At 41.9% G+C, this 22,321-nt stretch overlaps 1 protein-coding gene across 1 annotated transcript; it reads right to left on the bottom strand.

The window, feature by feature from the left end:
* Positions 1-12,120: 12,120 nt before the first annotated feature.
* Positions 12,121-22,021, bottom strand: fzd4 (frizzled class receptor 4). The gene is made up of 6 exons (XM_080052953.1): positions 21,392-22,021; positions 18,101-18,238; positions 17,056-17,442; positions 16,416-16,561; positions 15,649-15,896; positions 12,121-15,364 (listed from the first exon to the last, which is right to left on the bottom strand). The coding sequence occupies exons 1-6, from the start codon at positions 21,653-21,655 to the stop codon at positions 14,946-14,948; spliced, it is 1,602 nt and encodes a 533-aa protein (XP_079909079.1). The 5' UTR covers positions 21,656-22,021; the 3' UTR covers positions 12,121-14,945.
* Between the last annotated feature and the right edge of the window lie 300 nt (positions 22,022-22,321).

Genomic DNA, 22,321 nt, shown 5'->3' with positions numbered 1-22,321 from the left:
CCAGTGTATCCACTCACTTTTGTTTTCACAGGGAATATTTTGCTTTTCACAGAGAGTTTCTCATACTCATTCACAGATATGAGGTTGACTGAAGCTCCCGTGTCCAGTTTGAATGGAATGATAGTCCTGTTCACAGTCAATGGCACTATCCATTCTTCTTCATCTTTAGCCTCCTTCATATGCACTGCATCCACAAAGAACTCCTTAATTTCCTCTTCAACTGCATGTACCTTCTTTTTCTTGAAGGCGTCTGCTTTGCAGTACTTTGAGAAGTGGTTCTTCTTCCCGCAGTTATGACACTCTTTGCCATATGCTGGACACGACATTGGTTTATGGCTCCCTCCACATTTACCACATTTAAAGTCTGTTTTAGCCTCTCTTTGCGACTTGTATTTATTTGGATGCTTAGAGTACTGTTCTCCTGTTTTTATCGCATGTACTGCTGTCTCATCCTTGCGCAGCTCTTTGGCTTGAGCACGTGTGGTTTCTGCTGCTCTGCACATGTTAATAGTTTTGTCCAATGTCAAGTTTTGCTCCCGCAACAGTCTTTCTCTTAGTCCATTATCGGGTATGCCACAGACGATTTTGTCTCTAACTAGCGAGTCTTTCAAATTTCCAAATTCACACGTCTTACTCAGTGTGTGCAACTCAGCTAGATACTGATCAAAACCTACTCCTTGTTTTTGATCACATGAGAAAAACTTATATCTCTCAAATGTAATGTTCTGTTTTGGCACAAAGTACTCTTCAAACTTGTCCATTAGCTCATCCAGGCTAGCATCATCGTCGAGTTGGAAACTGTTGTAAATATCCAATGCATCCTCACCTATCACGTGCAGCAAGATTGACGCTTTTACTTTATCGTCTTCCTCTGCTCCACATCCACTTGCAGCCATATATATGTTGAATCTCTGCTTAAACCTTTTCCAGTTATCAGCCAGATTTCCTGTTAGCGGCATAGGTGTTGGTGGACTTAGCTTATCCATGTTTCCTCTCCGTCTCTTTTCTTTGACGAGCCGACACTTGTTGCTAGCGTTAGCCTCTCCTGCTAATCCTTGCAGCGTGCAGAACTCTGTTTCTTCTTCCGGCGAAAAATCCTCGTCTGACACCATGTTATGTTTGTTCCTTATTACAAACCGGGCGCAGCAGCATGTGTAGTTCTGGTACTCTTTATTCAATAACCATCTTAATCCATGTGGTAACTCTCATGTCGGGTCTACCGGTCTACCGCCTAGACTTCCCCCCACGTCACGTATCCCGTGACCTATCAGATCCAATCAACACAGTAAGGTTGGTCTGGAGCGCCCGCAGAGCCTTCTTAGCTCTACCGTAGGGATGTTTCAGCTCTCACTTGTGTCATTTAACTAATAAATCTGACTGTATTTCATATCAAACGGACACAGCGATGACTGTATTTAATAACAAACTGTTCAAAACGATCCAACTGTATAGTGTATATCACGTATATTTAAAGTAGGCTTAGGCTATTATATATTTTAGCAGAATACCATTAACTCCGATTCACAAAGTGTTCAAACTATATGAACAAGTATCCTACTTTTTAGTCATCTAACTGACTTGACAATCAGCATTAACTGAATGGATGCGATGTCCCTCAATATGAAAATACTTTATACGTGATACACTATAGCCTACAGTCGGATCGTTTTTATCAGTTTGTTATTAAATACAGTCATCGCTGTGTCCCTGTGATATGAAATACAGTCAGATGTATAAGTTTAATGACACAAGTGAAAGTCCCTGCAATCGCTGTGGCATCGCCAGAGATACAAACCCCCACATTTCCTTCCGTAAAGCACCATGCGTAAAACGGACACGAGTCACATCCCTGTTGCGCATGGAACTGCCACAAGTCATTCATGATGAAAATAATTGCTGTAAACAATCTTCATCTCCTCTGCTGTTTCTATAATTTCTATATCTTTTTTTAAATTAGTATAGGCTATGGTAGTATGTTCGACATGGTTAACACTAGAACCTCCGCACTGTGTTCCACACCGCCTCAAAACATGTAAACGTGCAAAAAAATGAATGAATAATCAATTAGAGCTTACCTTAAAATAAGTGTGCCATGTTACTGTTTTTAGGATTTTAGCTCATTTGGACGCTGTTTGGCCCGTCTGTTTATTTATATAGGCTATTGGCGATATTATGTCTACTTTCAGTTTCATTACTGACCCACCAAGTAGCCTAACGTGATTAGTGTTCTTAAATATACTTAGATTATAAAACAAGAGTTCCAAAACACAGATGATGATTCAACAAACTAATTTATGACTTTATATTACACTAGAAATGCACGGGTAGATTTGATTAGACTGCGCATGAAATGAGCAGGAAATGGATAATCGAACTCGGAGCAACCGATTTCAGCAGTGTACGAACGACGTAAGGAGTGTTTCTCCTAAAGACACCGTTCGGGAAGCACGACTACAGAGGTAAACAACTTTGGTAAGTCATAACGTAGGAGTCTTCGTAGCTCGCTAAGAGAGGACGTTATCGGGAAACCGGCCCCTGTACTTTCCCTAAAGCAGAAAGTTACCACAGATGCAGCAGTGTCTTATGAGAGGATGTAGTCTCGGAACCAGAGAGCCCTAAGCTTTCAGGGCATTTTTATTTTGGTATTATTACATCGGGGCAACTCTATGTGACTGAGAGGCAGAGTAGGGCACATGCAGTACACAACTCGTGGTTTCTTTTGTGTTTTATAGAGCGTTTTTCCTCTTAAGAAAACTGGCCGGAGTTGCATCAGTTGCCAGAGGCACCCATTTTGTGTCTGTGATGGTTTGACAGTAACCCAGAACATGGGATATGTAACAGAAAGTGAGTGAAAGATATTAGATATACTGAGGTCCAGAATTACTCAGTGCAACCCAAACCTCTCTAAGACATTTTGTATTGGCCACTAAAAAGTCAGTTCAGTGGGACCAGCAGAATTTGACCTTTTTTTAAGGGGTGATTCACACCTTATGAACACAAGAAAAGCAGGAAGACAGCCATATTTAATTGCTCAAATATATCTTTAGTAAATGCTCTTTAAAAACAGAGAAGGATGTCTTAATCTGCAGCCAGCACAAGTGAGTCATAAGAGCTTATGTGTCCCCAGAAAAGATGGAAGGGAGGCAAGAGAATTACATCAGCTCAATGACTGTGACACAGAACAAACCAACATAACAAAACTATAAATGGGATGCTTGTTTTTGTACATAAATTCATTCTGCATAAACTCTTAGCAGTTGGTACAGGGGAGGATATACTTTCTATCTATCTATCTATCTATATCTATCTATCTATCTATCTATCTATCTATCTATCTATCTATCTATCTATCTATCTATCTATCTATCTATCTATCTATCTATCTATCTATCTATCTATCTATCTATCTATCTCTATCTATCTATCTATCTATCTATCTATCTATCTATCTATCTATCTATCTATCTATCTATCTATCTATCTATCTATCTATCTATCTATCTATCTATCTATCTATCTATCTATCTATCTATCTATCTATCTATCTATCTATCTATCTATCTATCTATCTATCTATCTATCTATCTACAAACACACACACACACACACACACACACACACACACACACACACACACACACACACACACACACACACACACACACACACACAGTGATGGTCTTAAATCTCGGGTCCAGCATTGTTGCGATTGGCATTACCCTCATTGATTTCAGATTGAATAACTTGAGGTTTTCTCCTAGGCTGGATGGACTGTGATGAGTGGTCACAGAGCAAATCTCTTTCTAGCACACAGAGTATTCGATCGTTTTTAATAGCGCTATTGCCTTGGAGCCAGAAATGCCTCTCCTCCCCTGACAGCACCATGGCATCATTGAGGGATGACAGTACACTTATAGCACTCACCTCTACTGTCATACTCCTCTGCAGTTGCTGGGGGATGTAGTTTATTTGTTACACAGGGACTGAGCCTGTGGCTTTCTTGAATTAAACAGACACTGGAGCATGTGGAAACAACTTTTCCAACAGGTGCCCGTCACGTGCAAGAAAAGCAAAAGGTAGTGCTTACTGTATCCCACTTGTTACCTTCAAGAATCAAGAATCAAGAAGTCTTTATTGTCATTGTGTGTTTTGCACACAACAACATTTCTGCCGACGGCTCCAGTTTACACAGTAAAAACATCAAGATATAAAAAATAAAACAAATACTGTCTGCAAATATTATGCAGATGCATACATATTCACTTCCACTCATTTACACACGCACCCCATCTGTCCAGGTCTGCTCACACACATACACACACACACACACACACACACACACACACACACACACACACACACACACACACACACACACACACACACACACACACACACACACACACACACCTACACACACACACACACACACACACAGTGCTAAACTAGCATGTTTGCAGTGGGAGACATATTGAAGGATATGGTTGTGGTTGTGGGTTCTCAGTTTGGTTGGGGGAGGTAATGAGTTTGTAGTGGGGGGGTAATCTCTTTCACAGCTCTGGGGAATAAGCTGTTCTTTAGTATGTTTGTTATGGTGTTTAGATACCTGTACCTCTTCCAAATGGCAGAGGTACAAACAGTCCGTAGCCCGGGTGGGTGTGGTCAGATGCAATACACCTGGAGGCGGCTGATAGTATAGTGAGTCCAGATTTGGGAGTTGACTCCCCACTATTCTCTGAGCCGTTTTCACCACCCTGGCCAGATCCTTCCTGTCCTTTGCCGTGCAGCTGCCATACCACACTGTCACGCTGAGACAGAGGATGCTCTCTATTGTGGACCTGTAAAAGTTCACGAGCAGGCAAGAGGAGAGTCCAGCCCTTTTTAGCTTCCTGAGGAAAAAAAGTCTCTGTTGGGCCTTCTTCACCAGGTGTGAAGTGTTCAGAGACCAGGTCAGGTCAGAGGAGATGTGGATTCACAAGAATTTGATGTTGTTGTCGTCCGCGAACTTCACAATCATGTTTGTTGGGTGGGTGGCAGAACAGTCGTGGGTAAAGAGGGTGTAGAGGGCTGGACTGAGCATACAACCCTGCGGCGTGCCTGTGCAGGATCAGAGAGGATGATGTGCGATCCCCTATTCTCACCACCTGAGACCTGTTGGTTAGAAAGTCTCCTATCCAATAACACAGCGATGCGGGCAGCCCCAGGTTGTGCAGCTTCAGTGTCAGCTTGTCCGGGATAACAGTGTTAAACGCTGAGCTGAAGTCAACGAATAGCATCCTACACAAAGGTGTTTGGATGCTCCAGGTGGGTAAGTGCGCCATGAAGTGCTGTGGAGACTGCGTCCTCTGTGGAACGGTTCCCCCTGTAGGCAAACTGATGAGAGTCCAGGCATGCAGGGATGATGTCCTTGATGTATAGGACGAGCCTCTCAAAGCACTTCATGATTACTGGGGTGAGGGCGACTGGGCGATAGTCATTGATTTAAGCAAGTAACAGCAGACTTCAAGCTTCTACCTGGGGACTGCAGTGGATAGGAATTGTCAGGACCCCTATAGAGTCTGTCCTCCTCTCACATATCTGTCAAACCAAATACATTTGAATAAACTCAGAGACACAAAGAATTATAATACTTTTTAAAGAACAGATGCCTAAAAATTTATTTTTCCAGCTGATATGTTATGGTCTCCTGTGATAGTAAACCGAATCATATTGGGTTTTGGACTTTAAATGGGTTTTTAATCATTAAAATATTTGAACTATTGTTCAACCAAAACCGCAGTTGTGCTTCTGTTGTAGAGTGGTTTACTATTTGGTTGTCCCCATTAGGGCCTGAAAAGGACAATATGATTTATTGTCCAATTAAGATGTGGAATGTTGTGTCTACTTTATCCAATCGTACATAATATGTACTGCACAATCAAGCCTTGGGGAGTAACATCATCTTTTACAAATATACAGTAGGTCTGTAACTGCATGTAGTCCCCTTACTTTGTGTTGTGCAACAAAACATTATTCTTCCATTAATTGCTGAATTGCGGCCATACCACAGCCTCATAGCTGCTGACGTTAGAAGAAGATATCAGCCATGACCTGGCCAAAGTGGCCCAGCTGGTTTCTGGCATCAAAATGAGAAATTGAAAAGTAATTACATCACTTAAATTACATTCAACCCCATTCGTGTGAAATCACCCATTCAGTAGCATATACTAGCATTATTATTATTTTTTTACTAGACGTTGTAACTCCAATGTTGGCAACATCATCATTAGAAATAACTGTAAAGCAAACTGAATGTCATTATGCCTGCTGTACTGTTAACACATTATACTGGACATTATACTTAGTGTATATGCATTAGTGAGTATATGTACATACTAATATGTTATTTAATAGCTGTAGCTCTGGGTGAACGTGTAGTCTCTCTGCCGGTACCAAACACACAAACTCACACACCGCAAAACCTAAACCTGCTCTAATCATTTCAGTACCTAAAAACATATGTGGCATAATGATGCTGCTGCTCCTGTAATACATATTCAGAATAAATACCAACACTTCAGTAAATCGACTCAAGTTACTTGTGTTCTTCCCCTGCCTGAATGGATTGGATTGAATATAACAGCATCACACTTTCTAAAGGACCACAACCAGTCAATATAGTCCCTTTCAGCATGTTTGCATGTCCAAAAATACCTTTTGTTTGCCTAACGTATGGATATGCATCAGAAAATGACATCAGCCATTCTTGAATATTTTTTGTATTCATTTTACCTGATTTTGCAGCCGTCTCGATTTGAAAACTAATAATACCATCGCTGTTTTACCTGGGGGCAGTTTTTGTGACATACTAATCAAAAATGGCCTCTTTTGGATGTGTGCCACATGTTAAAAGGAAGTCTAACAAATGTCCCCAATCCTAAACCTATATATTTCTCTTGGTATTCATGTGTTGAGGTTGACAATGGGGTTAATGTTCTAATTTAATAAGGACTGTGAGGAATTTAATTTTTCAATTCAATTCTTTGGCAATTCCTTTTCAAATCCTTCAGATTTTGATGAATGGTTGGGTAAAACAAGAGCAAGTATTGAGTTGATTTTCTCCTTTTTCTGTTCTAAAAATATTAATCTGTACTGTAGAAATGATAGATTGTTCCAAAGAGGGAACCTGCTTGTCATACTCTTGAGATTTAGGAGGTACAGCCATTTACAAAAGTGGGGACATTTTTATAACTTGAGCAGTAGATAATAGTTTCATGTGTGCTATCAATAATCTTTAATGGATTCAGTAAAGAGTATTCATTGTGGGTCTTCCTTTTCTTTATAGAAGACATATTCTTATGAAACAGGTCATATGTTTATTAGTCATGTGGCTGATAAAACATTAAATAAAAATAGATACTAGGCAATCATTTACCCTCCAGGCCTCTCGTCCTCAGCTGCCCTCCGTCTCTTGCCTTGAATTCTGCCTGCATTTCTATCTCTTATCTGATTACTTTAGTTTGGTTACTCTGTCTCTCTCTCTCTCTTTGCGCGCGTGTGTGTGTGTGTGTGTGTGTGTGTGTGTGTGTGTGCTACTTAATTTCCATATCCGTGTGATGGTGTGCAGCTGAGGTGTGCGGGACCAGTTCTAATAATCAAGGCACAGATAGTCCCGGATCATAGGCTTTAGCTAATTGTCTCATTGCTATTCAGGCATCTGCTAAAGTAAAGGCACTGGACTGCAAGTAAAACACACACTCACACACAAACACAAACACAAACAGACAAAATAAATAGCAAACAGCAAAAGCATGCATTGCATTCAATTAAAGTAGAAAGGCTATCAAGTTAATAATAATATAGTAAAAACTGGGTTCAGTAAGAAACGTCAATGACACCACTGAATTGTTTCTACATATTAAAACCCCATACCAGCAGAACATTGAGGAAACACCATATCAGGAAACTGACCTATACCAGAACCAGGTATTTGTTTCTGTACCCGCTCAGGAAATACAAATGGGGGAGGCTTTATGAGCCATTTCCAGTCATTTGGATTGCCAAACTGGCATTCTGACTGGGGAAAACAATAGAATAATTTATATTTTGCTTGGTCAACTCTTCGCTCCATCTGTTTCTCTGACTTATCTGCATAACCGCACAACACAACGACTCTCATTTCCCCCTGATTTCCTTTCACTTTCATTTTCTCCCTTACTATAGCCTGCTGTATCCACCCCCCCTCCCCTATCTCTAGGGGAGAGAGCGTCTGTATTGACCAGCTGACATTTCCAAAGTTGACAAATGTCCTTCTGAAATAACTCAGCCCTTTTCCCACATGGTACCACATTCATTCATTGTAACACATTTGCTTTCCCTCTATCATTACAGCCTAAATAAATGACAAGGTCATTTTATTTAAATAGCCCAATATCACAAATAACAATTCGCATCAGGAGGCTTATCAATCTGTGTGGCATATTACATCTTCTGTCCGTGCACCCTTGATTCCGATAAGGAAAACCTCCCCTAAAATGCTTTTATACTGTGTATACACTATACAGTATATTATACTATAAATAGTGAGAGCCTAGCTCTCCTTTCATGTGGATCTGTTCATTGTCCCCTTGGTCACTCAGTAGCTCACTGAAATGAGATACGCGCTGGTATAATGTCTTGGTATGGTGAACCCTAATATTCTTTTCTGTATGATTTTGTGAGCAGAGATTGTGTGGGCGTGTACAAACTGCACTTGATTGACAGCTCATTTATGTTTGATTTGTTGTATTAGTTAATTGAGCCTGGCAACATCACTTAATTTCTAGAATTGCTCGGCCCAACTTGCACCTGACTAGACCTGTGTATAAAAAGTACATTACTCTAAAAAAAATACTGTACATCTGAAATGTGGTGAAGTAGAAGATTAAGGTAGCCTTGCGTAAGAATACCTCCTACATGTTATTCAAAATTGTACTTAAGTAGGCCTACAGTACTTGAGCAAAAATATAAACTGCATTCCAACCCTGCCTTTCAAAATGCTCAAAAATAATTGTATCTGTTCTTTGAAATCCCTTCTCAACACTGCACTAAAGAATATGCCACAGACTGTGACAACCCAATCGGTTTGGTCTGGACAAAGGGTGACACCTAGTGGTGACAGAGGGAGAAGGTACTGTTAAATATTGTAGTATGACTGAGATGGCTGTGGCACAAAGTCTTCAATGTGTTATGTGCAGATTTTCTGACCATGCTTTTTACACACCACTGACCAACTAACATAAAATGCATGCAGACATGTATTTCTTTGTTAAATCAGAGAAATACCTGATTGGTGTAAATAAGCGTTTGCAACATTTCCTTGATGTTCAGTGTGTTTCCAATATTCCTCCACCATATCAAAACATAACGAGCAATATGCTTAAGCCAGTGATATCTACAGTTTACATTTTTCAAATATGATCTGATCTGACCTTAAACATACAGTACATCTTTGTCTGGCATAGGATAAATTCAATCTTTCACCCCCCCCCCCCCCCCCTGCCATGTATAAAGAGCTCTCTGTTTCAGCCTGGTGGTGAATAATTTTCCAATCTCTCTTGGCCGGGCATTTGGTTTTTCTGTCTCAACTCGTGAGCTTGTTTGGCCTGAGAACCGGGATTTACAAATCCTCCTTGCACCAAATTGCCTTTTGGGCCAAGACGGCTACGTCACCCAGAGTCCCTTGAGGTGGCCATTACTCAAAACTATTCATACAGCCTGTATGCTGAGCAGAATGGGAAAACCATTTCGACATTGCTGAGAGGGAACAGCTGCAGCCTTCTGCTGTTGGAGGATGACATATTTCCTTTCTCTCACTGAATCCCTTTTACTTACTCTCATTTCTCTATTTCTCTCTTTGTACTTTTTTTGCTTTCACTTCTTCTTCATTTTGTTTTCTTGATTTTCTTTGTCTAATGTTCCTTATATCTTTCTCAGTTTCTCAAAAATGTATTCCCCATATTGCTTTCTCCCCTTACGTGTACACATGGTTGTGTGTGTGTAAAGCGGGTGTGCTTTACACATACAGGCACACACAACCATGCGTACACGTGATTACTCACAAGCGAACGCTGAAATTATATTTCCAGGAATATTAGCATATTTGGGAAATACTTATGGGCCCTATTAACATTCAAGCTTATTTCATCCATTCTGTTAACAGAGTGGAGGATAGTGTGTGTGTCACTGAGTGCGAGTGTGTGTGTGCTTTTAAAGTATGAACAGGTTGTGTCCAAATGTCCCTACAAGAGTGGATAGCCAGGGATTACACTGTAATTTGTCTGTCATTTGTGAGTAAGAATTTGGGTTAGATGTGTAATTTTCTGTTATTTCAACGGTGGAAAATCGCATTAAGGCGCGTGTGTGTGTGCATGTGTCTGTGTGTGTGAGAGCGAACAGTTTCTAACTAATATAACCACAGCAACTTGGAAACCACTGCCTGAAAGAAGAAGCCTGAAGATAAAATGACCTGTGGCATTCTGTGAAAAATGCACAGGGAATTTGTTCTACAGTATATTGTGTGCTATGAGACACACACACACACACACACACACACACACACACACACACACACACACACACACACACACACACACACACACACACACACACACACACACGTGTATGAAAACATGCACTCTGTGTTATACAGAAACTACCATTTAGGGTATGCATATCAGGACATCAAACTAATTTGGCTCCTCCCCTCTGTGTGCGTGTGTGTGTGTGTGTGTGTGTGTGTATGTGTGATTGTGTGAGTGAGCCACATCTGGAAACAATAGAGCAGTAGATGCTGTCACTTTCCCTTTACCTCAGGCTTTTGAGTGAGTTCTTAAACAAACACTCAATTCACTCACAGTAAATTACAGGAAGGCAATCGGAGCTGCAGACTTAGATATTTGGAATCTCTTTCTGCCTCCTTTTTTTGCTGACACACACACACACACACACACACACACACACACACACACACACACACACACACACACACACACACACACACACACACACACCTACCTACCTACCTTAGGGCATGCCCAGAATTAATCAGTTTCTCCAGATGCAATTTTCCCCCTGCTCTAGTAAATTACAGCCTAGCGTGCATTAAGTGCAATTGTAAAATCCAAATTACAACTCATTTTGAAGTGAGAGGAGATGTGTGTACTGTTTTACGTGTGTCTGGTTGAGAAGGTTGTAAGTTCATAGCAGATGAGATGGATCGATGGCACAGTGATGTTTACACAGCATAATCACCGTGTTTCCACAGTGGCTTCTAAACAAATTTAGTGGTTATGGTCGGAGCATTTATTTTCCTTACCCAAAGTAGCTGTAGGAAAGAAACAGAAGAGATCAAATCGTAGCCACTGTCGCACAGATGATGTGTAGAGTTAACACGGTTAACAGCTGCAAACAATTGTTCAAGAGCACAAGTGCCCAATAAAGCATAGAAACTTCATTTATCTTGTCAGACAAGAGGTGGCAGCATTGTTCAACCCATTACATGAACACAACAGAGATGACTGGCAAAGGAGATTCACAGCCTTTCACTTACTCACTCAGTCACTCATGCTCAGTCAGTTGTGGCTTTTTTAAAGCATGGGAATGTCCATACACGACTCACTGAAGCAGGATTACTCATCTACCACTAATCTTTAATGCCTGCTCTAAATCTAGATCACTGTAGGTTTTTCCCAGAGGTTAATTCTATTTTGATGTGAAGGGAGTAAATCAGCATATGTTTTGATTGTCTAATGATCCTTTTCAAAAGTAATAATGAAGAACCGATATGAGGTATTTGCTGCTTCTCTTGATGTGGAAGTTACCATTTTATCTCTCTACGATTTGAAATATTGGTCAAAAGAAACAATAACTTTAAAAATGTTAATTTGAGCTTCATGACATTGGATTGGGCGCTTTTTTTCTCAATATTTATCACAATTTATAGACCAAAAAAAATCCCTTTTTTCTATTTCACTGATTTGAAACACACACACACACACACACGTATACATAACGACAAGGCACACACACACTCACACACACACACACACACACACACACGTATACATAACGACAAGGAACAATGCATCTCAATATTGGAAACCAAAACGTTTTATTCATCATCTTCTGATACAAAAGTGTTTAAATAACAAACCAGTTTTAACATTTGTCACTTTTTTTTACAAGGATAAATTAGCAATTTCTTACATTATACATTGATGACATCATCAAGACACAAATAAACAGTCTCTAGACCTTAAAGGCTCTGATTCAGTGTTGGTGAACTGAACCCAAAGTTGATTCCTATTTGGGCTTCTCAAAAAGCATTTACAAAAATCCATATTACCAGGGGTTCTCAATCTTCATTAGGCTGTGGCAAACGCTGACCATGTTTCATGGCACAACTATTCAGTGATTGTTTGAAAATGTCACCTGAAGCTCAGTGTGGTCATACGAGAGTAGACGGCCAACACACAGTTTAAGAAGGAAACTGCATTAGCTCAGAACGGGAGGTGGTCCGAGGTTAATTTAATTCACTTTAACTCAATGTAATGTTTGTTTGACTTTGGAAATGTAATAAGGATGCCATGGAATGCTGGGTTTAAGAAACACTAGTTGTTCAGGGTTCTAGGTTTCACCCGAACCACCAAAAGCAACTTTGAATGCAATAAGGGTGCTGTTACATTTAATTTTTTTTTTTGGCGGGGAGGGGGGAAAAAGGCCCACACATTCTGAACATTAAGTAAATACAAAATACCTGTGGAAGGCTGTTTGAGGCACTGGCAGGTTTCAAATGTCACGGGGGGGGGGGGGGGGGGGGTGTCCAAATTTGATAAGCCCTTACACATTTAAATCGCGGAGGAATCAAATATTCATTACTTTACTTAAATGTAAGAGACATGATGTGACACACACATACACAGAGCGTATTATACATTCAAAGACTCACTGAAACGCAAGAGCTTTGATACATAGATTGTCAGGCAAATATATGGTACACAGGAGTGGCTTGCAGGGATTTGGCAAACACAGCAGTAAGACATGAGTGAGTCCAGAAACAGAAATAAATTGCTGTAATCAAAACTTATGGTACAGTCTACTGGACAGTTAATGAGAGGATGCACGGCTTTAGATCTATCATCCGGGAAATATACAGTAGAATAATTGTTTCCAGGGACTTGATTGTCTGGGAAATATGCCATGATGCAGCAGACAAGGTTAAAGAGAAAAAGGCCAGTAGGCCGATGAGAGCATCAGACAGACAGGCAGACAGATGTGTAGGCAGAACAAAGATGTGGACTAATGGTGTAAATTTAGTTTTTCTCTGGTCATGGCTTCATTGTACTGAAGCAAATTCTGAAGACTTACAAACAAACCAGCTGCATGGACAAAAAAATCAGGAGTAGATATGGCCTCTCATTATTGGTGTTTCTATCCTGACCATGAGTTGTGGGAACTGATTCCTATGTGTGAGTGTGTGTTGATGGATACCTGCATTATACTGTGACAGCTCTTTGTTATTGCATAATGTGTCTTTTGGCAAGTGATTGTCTAATATCCTCGAATTCTTTAAAACCTGTCGCCGGCCGGGTGTTTGAAAGATAGAGGGAAACATTTAATTTCCTGAATTTGGGCGGTACAGTAACTCGAGATCATATACGGTGCGGGGTTCCCAAAAATACTGCACATATCATTGGAAGCTAGCTGAGCTTCTCATGGACTGATGAGGTAAAACACACAGGTCTACATTTCCCAGCCGCCCCCACCGCTTCCACATTTATGGGTCAATAAAGGCACAGCTGGGACACTCCCAGGATTCATTTGTGTAGTGATTGAATTGAAATTGAATTTGACTCGTTTGAGCAAAGAAAACACATTAGACTTATTTTTCCTGCAGCGTTGATAATGAAAACTGACCAACTTCTTCCTGTTAAAAACTCCCTGCATATTAACATACTGTTATGATTGGTTATCAACCCACATCATTGCTGTCCCTGGTAATGCACTTGTGACGAGCACAGACACTTCACATATTGTGTACAATTATAGTGCATTATTACAGCTTAAGAGTTGGTTTCCCAAAACATTCTGAGCAATATAACCACCCCATCTTGCTCTTTAATATTGTACAAAACATAATAATTTACAAAAATCTATCATAATGTCGTTCATATGTAAACACATTGCAGATTTAAGGCCATAATTTGTATGTTTTCATAAGATTTGAATCACTTGTGGTCTGGTATTTAATTGTTTTGTTTTTTTCTTCATTTTCCTGCATGGACATAAGAACCCATAGGAACTTAAGTTGCCAGACGCCTATGGGAAAGTCAACCCTACATCTGCACCAGTAACCTCCAGTGTAAAATTCAGAACCTCCAAAAAAATAAAAACCTTAGAAGACACAACGGTTACTGTATCCAGCAGGTTCAGTCCCTTCTGCTGAGGGGGTTCTGGAGAAAAGAGAGACAGAGAGGTAGACGTGGTGCTACACAGCTTATTAGCATGTCTGCTCTGAATATTGATCTGTTCTCTGCTCTGCCTTTTTTCCATCTCTTTGTCCTTTTTGTCTTGTGGCTTTCTCTCTCTCTGGGCAAAATGAAGTCTTTACAGAGGGTAGAGAGACTACTGTTGATACTAATGTAACATCCAATCCCCCACTTGGTTCCTTATTAACCCTTGTCAAAGGCATGGGGGTCAGTTCTAGTGGGTTGAAAGGCGTGCTTGCACACTCTCAGCAAGCTTTTTTAGGATGCCATTATATCCAGTAGCTTTTGCTTGAGAATCTCCTGCTGCGTTTTTCTATGTGTCACATTAACTCGCCCTCCCTTTCATCTCTTGAGTGAGTTCTTTGTGAGTTCGGGCGGGGTCGAATTCCATTTCTGCCCCATCATCTCAACCATCTCAATCCTTTTTTTCCTCCTCCTTCACACCACTGTCTCGTTGCCTTTGCCCGGTTTGATCCAGCCCTCGCCCGGCGCCCTCTTAACCCCTCGGCTGGCCCTGCTGTCCCTGAGCAAGCGGGCGGTGCAGCGTTGCCATGTGTGGAGGGTCTTGGCCGACCAGATCCACATGCCTGACGTGATGCCCACCAACAGGGACATGAAGATCCTCAGCATCTCCGAGGCCACGTAGGAGTCCCTGGTGCCCGTCCTGAACTGGCCCCAGTGGCTGAGCTGGTAGAGGTAGCAGCCGATGACGGTGGACGCCGGCACGGTGTAGAGCACCGAGAACACCCCGATCTTCACCATCAGCCGCTCCAGCTTGTCCGTCTTGGCGCCGTCCTTCTGCAGGTTGGAGCGGATCTTGAACAGAGCCACCAGGCCGGCGCAGATGAACAGAGTGCCTTAAAAAACGGTGCAGATAGAGAAGTAAAAATCACAATGGTGGCCCCCTTTGTTTATATACCAGTTTGCAGGGCCTAGGCTGGATGTGTTAACACTGGATTGTTTTTAGCGCATGCACAATACGGACAGTTAGCGAATCGTGAGATTTTGACAACAAGCGATCTCCAGAATTGCTGACTCCATTAAATAATGATTCTGTGGTCTAAAGTCCTGTATATGAAATATATGGGTATAAGCACATACAGAAAGATACACATAGATACATTGATTGTAATAAAATTACCTATTAGAAGGTATGTGGCCAGCGGTGCCACCACAAAGCCTGTGAGAGCCTCCTGTTGCTGGTTGCCAACATAGCAGAGTCCCGTCAGGTCGTCTGCGTCCACCAGCCTCATTATGAGGATGACGATGGTTTTGACGGCTGGTATGGCCCAGGCTGCTATGTGGAAGTAGGAGCTGTGCATCTCAATGGCCTCATGGCCCCACTTCAGACCAGCAGCTAAGAACCAAGTGAGGGTCAGGATCACCCACCTGAAAGTGAGAACGAGACCAGTAAGAAACACTGCTCCTATTTACAATGATCGGATTGTCTTGTTTGTAGTGAGTTGTATTGAATGACCATCAAACGTTTCTTAGACAGGAGATGCTGAACCATCGTTGGGGCCCGATATAGAGCTGCTCAAAACTTCAACTTGCCTTCCATATACCTTTTCATAAAATAAGTCAGGTTGACACATTAGGTCTTATATTGTAGCTCATGGGTGTGATCATGAAAAGAGTTGTGGCAGCAGTGCGTTTCCACTGCAACTGTAGTGTAGCACACAAGAAGTGATTTTCTTACAAAGGAAGCCTTTTGTACATGGAAATGAATCCATGCAGTACAGAGGTTATGAGACAGGATAGTTAGACTTTTAAAGAAAACAGGATGCAAGTCTCGTGTTCCAATTGTTCCCCCCAAAGACCTTTCATAGTATTTGATGACAATGGGACACAGGGATGAAGGATTGATACGATTTAAAAGGGTGTGTGTGTGTGTTTTTTTTTACTTACCAGAGTGAGGAAGCCATTCCAAAGAAATAGAGCAGAAGGAAGACTATGGCACAGCCGGTGCTCTTTAACCCTTCTTGGACTAGAATAGGTACCGCTGTTGCATCCAGGTCACAGGAAACGCGCTCCCTCCCCAGAGTCAACCGCACCTGCAGGAAAGGACAGAGAAAGTGGAAAAAAAACTTTTAAAAACATTGGACTTTTTCCATTTACATAAGCAGGACATGGACAAGCAGACAATTAAAATAGTTGTTTTGTATCATACACTAAATACAAATCTTATGATTGATTTACCGATTCAATAGTTTGACTAGTACAGTATGTACGGTATTTGCTTTGCTGAATTTGGCATACACTTCAGGGAAATGACCTTTTCTTAGCGTATTAATATTAGTTTACTGGAGAGGGACAAATCTTATTAATCAACACAGAAAAAAAAGTTGTCAATGAGCAAGTTCTAGCATAGAATGCTAATGTTCATGTTATCCGTGGTCAATAAGGTTAGTTACAACAACAACAAAAAGAAACACCAAAATACAGCCTAAATCTCTATCGCACACCACCTATATCCCTTCTTTTTATAGGCATTTTCCAGTCAAAAAGGATCTTCTACAGTATCATAAAACATAATCCCCCGACTCACCAGGTAGGCCACACTGTAGAGGTTACAGCACATAGACAGGAAGATGATGGGCCTCTCAGGGTAGGAGAAGCGCTGTGAGTCCAGCAGAAAGGTCAGCACGGTCAGAGTGGTGGACAGGAAGCAAAGAACGGCCCACACCGCCATCCACGCGTCTGTGAAGACTTTGGCCCCCCGCCGGTACAGCCCGCTGTCATAGCCGCACTGCAGAGCACAGCTTTCACTCTGTTTTAACCAGGTGTACTGGTCGGGCTCAGAGCCCAGGGCCTGACACTCCTCCTGGTGGGGAGGGTGGCGCGCGGGCTGGAAGGGCGGCTCCTCGTCCCCCGGGCCCTCCATACACATGTGGTTGTGGTCGTTTTGCGGTGGGAAGAGGCTGCAGTTCAGCACCTAGAAACAGGAGACATTGTGATATTATTATTATTTAAAATTTTTGTTATCTTGTCTGCGAGCTCGTCGTTGTCCCAAATGTGTTCCTGTAGTGTTGTCCCTCACACAATGATGTTTTTGTCAAGTCTTTCACGGTTTTGTCATAACAGGTACAGCATCAGCATCACTTAATATCTTTTTTTGAAGAACAGGAGACCTGACAGATAGGGGTGTAAATCGCTGTTTTCATCATATTAATTTGATGGATTCATTGCACAACAATACAATATTTTCCAATAGCACATAGTCTGCCACGATACGACTTTGATACGATTCAGGGGCCGGCAGCTAACAACTAAATATGATTTACCGTTTTATCTCTGAGCTATCTTTCAAATTTAAATGAAAAACAATACATTATTTTAGTGGAAAAAGTGTCACACACAGTCGTGCAGAGAGTTGTCAAAATAAAAGTGTATATTAAAGACGGTAATGTTTTAGGCGTAACATTGATATGGTTAGATCTTTCCCCAATGAATCGTTGTATCAATCTATATGGATGTATCTTTACACACCTAATGACAAGTACTGTTACATGCTTTTAACGAGCTGATATACACATGATTTGATTCTTGATATATGCAGGATATTGTTGTTGTTGTCTGATGACGTAACTCACCTCAGGCCATATGAAACCAAACTCGTGGAGCACCGGCAGACATTTCCTCTTGACCGACTGACACATGCTGCCACATGGACCGATGGGGATTGGAACCTTGTCTGTGCACATCGGCACGTAGACCGAGCACAGGAAGAACTGGTGGAAAGATTGGGGTAAAGGATTAGAAATGGACTAATTTGGTATTTTTTCTGACTTTAGGCCAAGTTTCTTGAGAGGACCTCAAAACTATTTTTTAATTCATTCAATTAAAAAAGTATTATACAAGATTCATAAAAGGAGCTTAGACTTACGACACTGCAAATGTGTTGAAATGCTGTGAAAATAATGTTTTGTGTGTCTATATTCAAATAAGACCTGCTTTTAGGAGAGCTACAGACTTATTCAGGAGAGGAAAATTACAGTATGGCAAAACCAATTTTAACTTACAGTGATCCAATTTTATGTCATATTTCGTTACACTACTTTGTTCCAGTTAACCTAAAGCAAACTGTGAAGCAGAGGTTAAATCATGTCAGCAGTGTACAGCGTGTTAAAGAAGTGGAAACTGGGCAGTGCACACTCTGTGGGCAAGTCTTTCTACTGTACCCATTATAACATGATTATTGCTGCTAGGTGGCTACACCCTGAAATTCCCACAAGTGGATCCTCCATCTACCGGCATATACCACTCGCTCTCCTGCTGCTTTGCTTTCAATTCCTTGCATCACCCCTGCTAGTGTCGGGTCTCTATTTTCACTTCTAATAATAAGAAACTCCACATGCAAACACTAACCTGCTCCAAGGTTACACATGCAACTCTGTTTGCGTCTTTAAAAACAATCTGTGAACTTAACAACACCAGGGGGCATGTGCCATGTAATGCTCCATAATCCCCCTCACTCCATTCCAAGGCTTGGTTTTCTCTGTCCCATGGCAATGGTTTCGAAATAGATGTCTAAGTCGATGTTATAAAGATAGTGAACAGCCTGAAGTGGCATTTGTCGGTCTGAGGCAGTAATGTTGTGATGGAAGTAGAACTCTGGGGTTACAAAGGTTGCAATTTTAAACGATTTCATGCCCTTACAGTGAAATCAGCTTGACGCCCGAGTGTAAAATTGCGGCAGGCTCATGATATGAAAATAGAAGCAGAAGGCACATTTCACTCTGCTACCTTCAGGTAATGAAAACAGACATACGCTCCAGGAGCCTGGACGGGTTGGTGATGGCTGTCTTTAAATACCATTAATGTGTTCTTGTGGTGGTGTTGGTTTGCAGCCAATTTCATTTTGAAAACTGTCAAACTATTTAATGGGTCGTGATAAGAACACAAATGTCTTAAGCGCCTTGATCCAGTGATAGAGAAAAGCCAGCTTTAATTTAGCAACCTGAACTGTGCAAAAATGAAACATAAATCAAAAATGGGTCTCATCAGCTTTGGAAAAGAAATACACACAAAAACTGAATACAACTCTTTATTTTCTGTGCGAATGTATTTGTGAAGTAATCCTAAGAAGTGTTCACCTGTGCGCCATGTTACTTTTGGGCTGTGAAGATGACAATCATGACAAACCATGAATAATAAACCACATTGTATTAAATCTACAGACATGGAATCAGTGAGCCGCTTATCCGTTTCATTGCCACAGATAAATTATCCTATACTAGACTTATTTTTTTGATTAATAGTCAACACCGTGATTTAATAACTCCTACTATGTAGCCGTGTTAGTGACTTTGAGGAAGAGGGAAATTCCTCCAAAACCAATTTGTTGTACTGTTCTCTGATCAGTATCTGGGTTGGATCGCAGCTTTATCTCACTAAATGGAGCAGACAGGCTGATCTGGAGACAATGTTGAGTTTCTCACATTTTTAATTTCTTAAATATTCCCTCTCTGAACCGTGCACATTAGAGTTCACCTGAATACATCTTGTCGTTTGCCTCACTGTACATGATTCAATTATTATTATTTTTTTAATTAGATCCAACACCATTTCAGATTTTTTCTCACAGTGAGTTAAGAGTGCTCTAGCAGCAAGAGTAGTGTAACACACACTCTGGGTGTTTTCCCCCCCGACCGTTGGTAACCTGAGTGCTGTCACTTCACTGCTAAAAGCTGCTCCGGTTACTAGTCAGGAAGCCTCCCATTAGGAGCAAATGTTAGGGGATACGGTTTCCCTTTCCTCCCTCTTTAGTGTGTGTGTGTGGGACAGAAAGAGAGAGAGAGTGTGTGTGTGAAGGAGAGAGGGCTAGAGAGAGAGAGAGAGAGAGAGAGAGAGAGAGAGAGAGAGAGAGAGAGAGAGAGAGAGAGAGAGAGAGAGAGGTGTGGGTGGGGGGGGGGGTGTTCAGCTAATCTTACAGTACAATTTCCAGCTGGACGGGGACAGTTTGGTTTTATGCTGCAGTTGCTCCTTATTCTGTCTGACTGTCACACACATGTCTCTTAAGCAGTGTATTAATTCAGCATTCAGAATGTGTTTCTTTAAGCTCCCAAACAACAGGTGCAACAATAAAAATCACACACGTCTACGGACAGGACAGTGGACTTGCCAACACAGAACTCCCATCTGGGGGACTGTTGGTCTTCATGGCTGTGTATGCAGATGCCGAGTTATGATCATAATGTGTTGGAAACAGCATCTCTGAACGAAAGAATACATGGAATTTCAGAAAATGTAAACTCGTTCATTGGCATACATGTCCCATTGTCGTGTCACTAGTCTGTCCTTTGACATAATCTAATTATAACATAGTAGGATATAAATTAGATTCTTAAAGATGGGAAAGAGCTCTAATCTATTTTTTTTCTTGTTTGGTGCATGAGGCAAACAAGCAGCATTTGTCTAAGTACACTGAGGGCACCATTGTTAAGGAGGAGACAGTATACAGTGTAAAGTGCTGAAGACTCAGCTGTTGCTGTGTGGGACATGAACTCAGAATGTCAACAGACAGAGGGGGGCATTTTTGTTGAAATTAGCATGACGGCCTGGCACAACAGGAAAGAAGGAGAGACGGCAGACAGACAGGGGACCCCTGCACCTATTTGAACTTACGGGGGTCGACCTATGGCTACACCATGCTCCTCATGATCACTGGCACCGTTAGTCTGAATAGTTCTATTGCCAGTAGCTCTGGTCATGTGCTCTGGGACTAGGACCACACTCTCTGCACACGCACACATAAATATAGCAGACAATCTTGACTAAGCCTTGCCTTATTTTTGATTGCGATGTAAGAGCGTCGCGCTTTTAACAACACAACCGGTTCGACTCTCTCTTCTATTCAAAGTGATGAGGCTAGGTCCAATTACCTTGAGTTGACTGGAGCAGCCGTACTGGATGAGCGGTGTGAACGTGGTCAGCTGCAACTCGGCGTCCGACTGCAGCACGTTGCCGACCAGATTGGGCATCTTGGTGACGTTGTAGCCCAGACCCTGGCACATGCTGATGCGGATCGGGTCGCAGGTCATTTCCTCCACCTCGTCGCCGAAAGCCCGCACCACGCAAAGTGGAGCGAGCAGCCCGGACAGGAGCAAGAGGGCTGCCCCGCTCAGGGACACCACCATCCCGGCCATGGTTCACCAAGGCGTGAGCAGCTTGCCCCTCCGTTAGATGTTGGCACCCGTTAATAGCCAATCTTCTCCCCCCTCCACTTCCAGTCACAAAGTTACGATTCGGTCACCAAATGAAACCGCAGCGCGTGTTTACTGTCCAGCAGCAGTTAAGAGCGCGTGTTGTTGTCTTCGTCCGTGCGTTTCGGAGGCTCCAACATCCAACAACACAGAGCCATTCACCTTGATATTCAAATATCCAGAAAGCAGCGGCGAATCATTTCGAGAAACCGTGCGTAATCAAAAGCGCCAGTTTTCAATTCATTGAAAGTAATGCAGTTTAAAAAAATGACTGGATTTGGATAAATCCCCCAGTTTTTCTTGCGTTGTTTCCCGTTATTAAGTCCGTGCAGAGAAGCGCAGCTCAGCGACGACGCACAACGGTCGGGTTTAGCGCCTACTGCCTGCGAGCGTCCGTCCAGCTCTAAACTTTATTGTGTCTGTGAGGAGAGACTATCTTGCCCCGCCGACCAATCCACGCTCTGGAGTTGGGTTTCCTCTGACCAACCCCTGACCAGGAGGGCGGGATCCAAGAGAAAAACACCAGAAGGCTCTCCTCTTTTCTCCTCTCCTCTGTCATTTTCTGTTCTCCTGTGCCCTTCTTTTATTTTCATCCTTCATCCTTTTCTA

The sequence above is a fragment of the Ammodytes marinus genome (assembly GCF_949987685.1).
Source record: "Ammodytes marinus genome assembly, chromosome: 3".
Classification (NCBI taxonomy): Eukaryota; Metazoa; Chordata; class Actinopteri; order Uranoscopiformes; family Ammodytidae; genus Ammodytes; species Ammodytes marinus.
Note: the sequence above shows the minus strand (reverse complement) of the source record. Positions and strands in the feature narration are given on the sequence as shown.

Bases quoted from the DNA above. Each gene is read 5' to 3' on its own strand.
- fzd4 (XM_080052953.1), bottom strand. From the start codon at position 21,655: ATGGCCGGGATGGTGGTGTCCCTGAGCGGGGCAGCCCTCTTGCTCCTG. The intron at 18,239-21,391 runs GTAATTGGACCT...TCTTTCCACCAG, and splicing joins GCTGCTCCAGTCAACTCAAG to TTCTTCCTGTGCTCGGTCTA. The intron at 15,897-16,415 runs GTAAGTAAAAAA...TCTCACTTTCAG, and splicing joins GGAATGGCTTCCTCACTCTG to GTGGGTGATCCTGACCCTCA.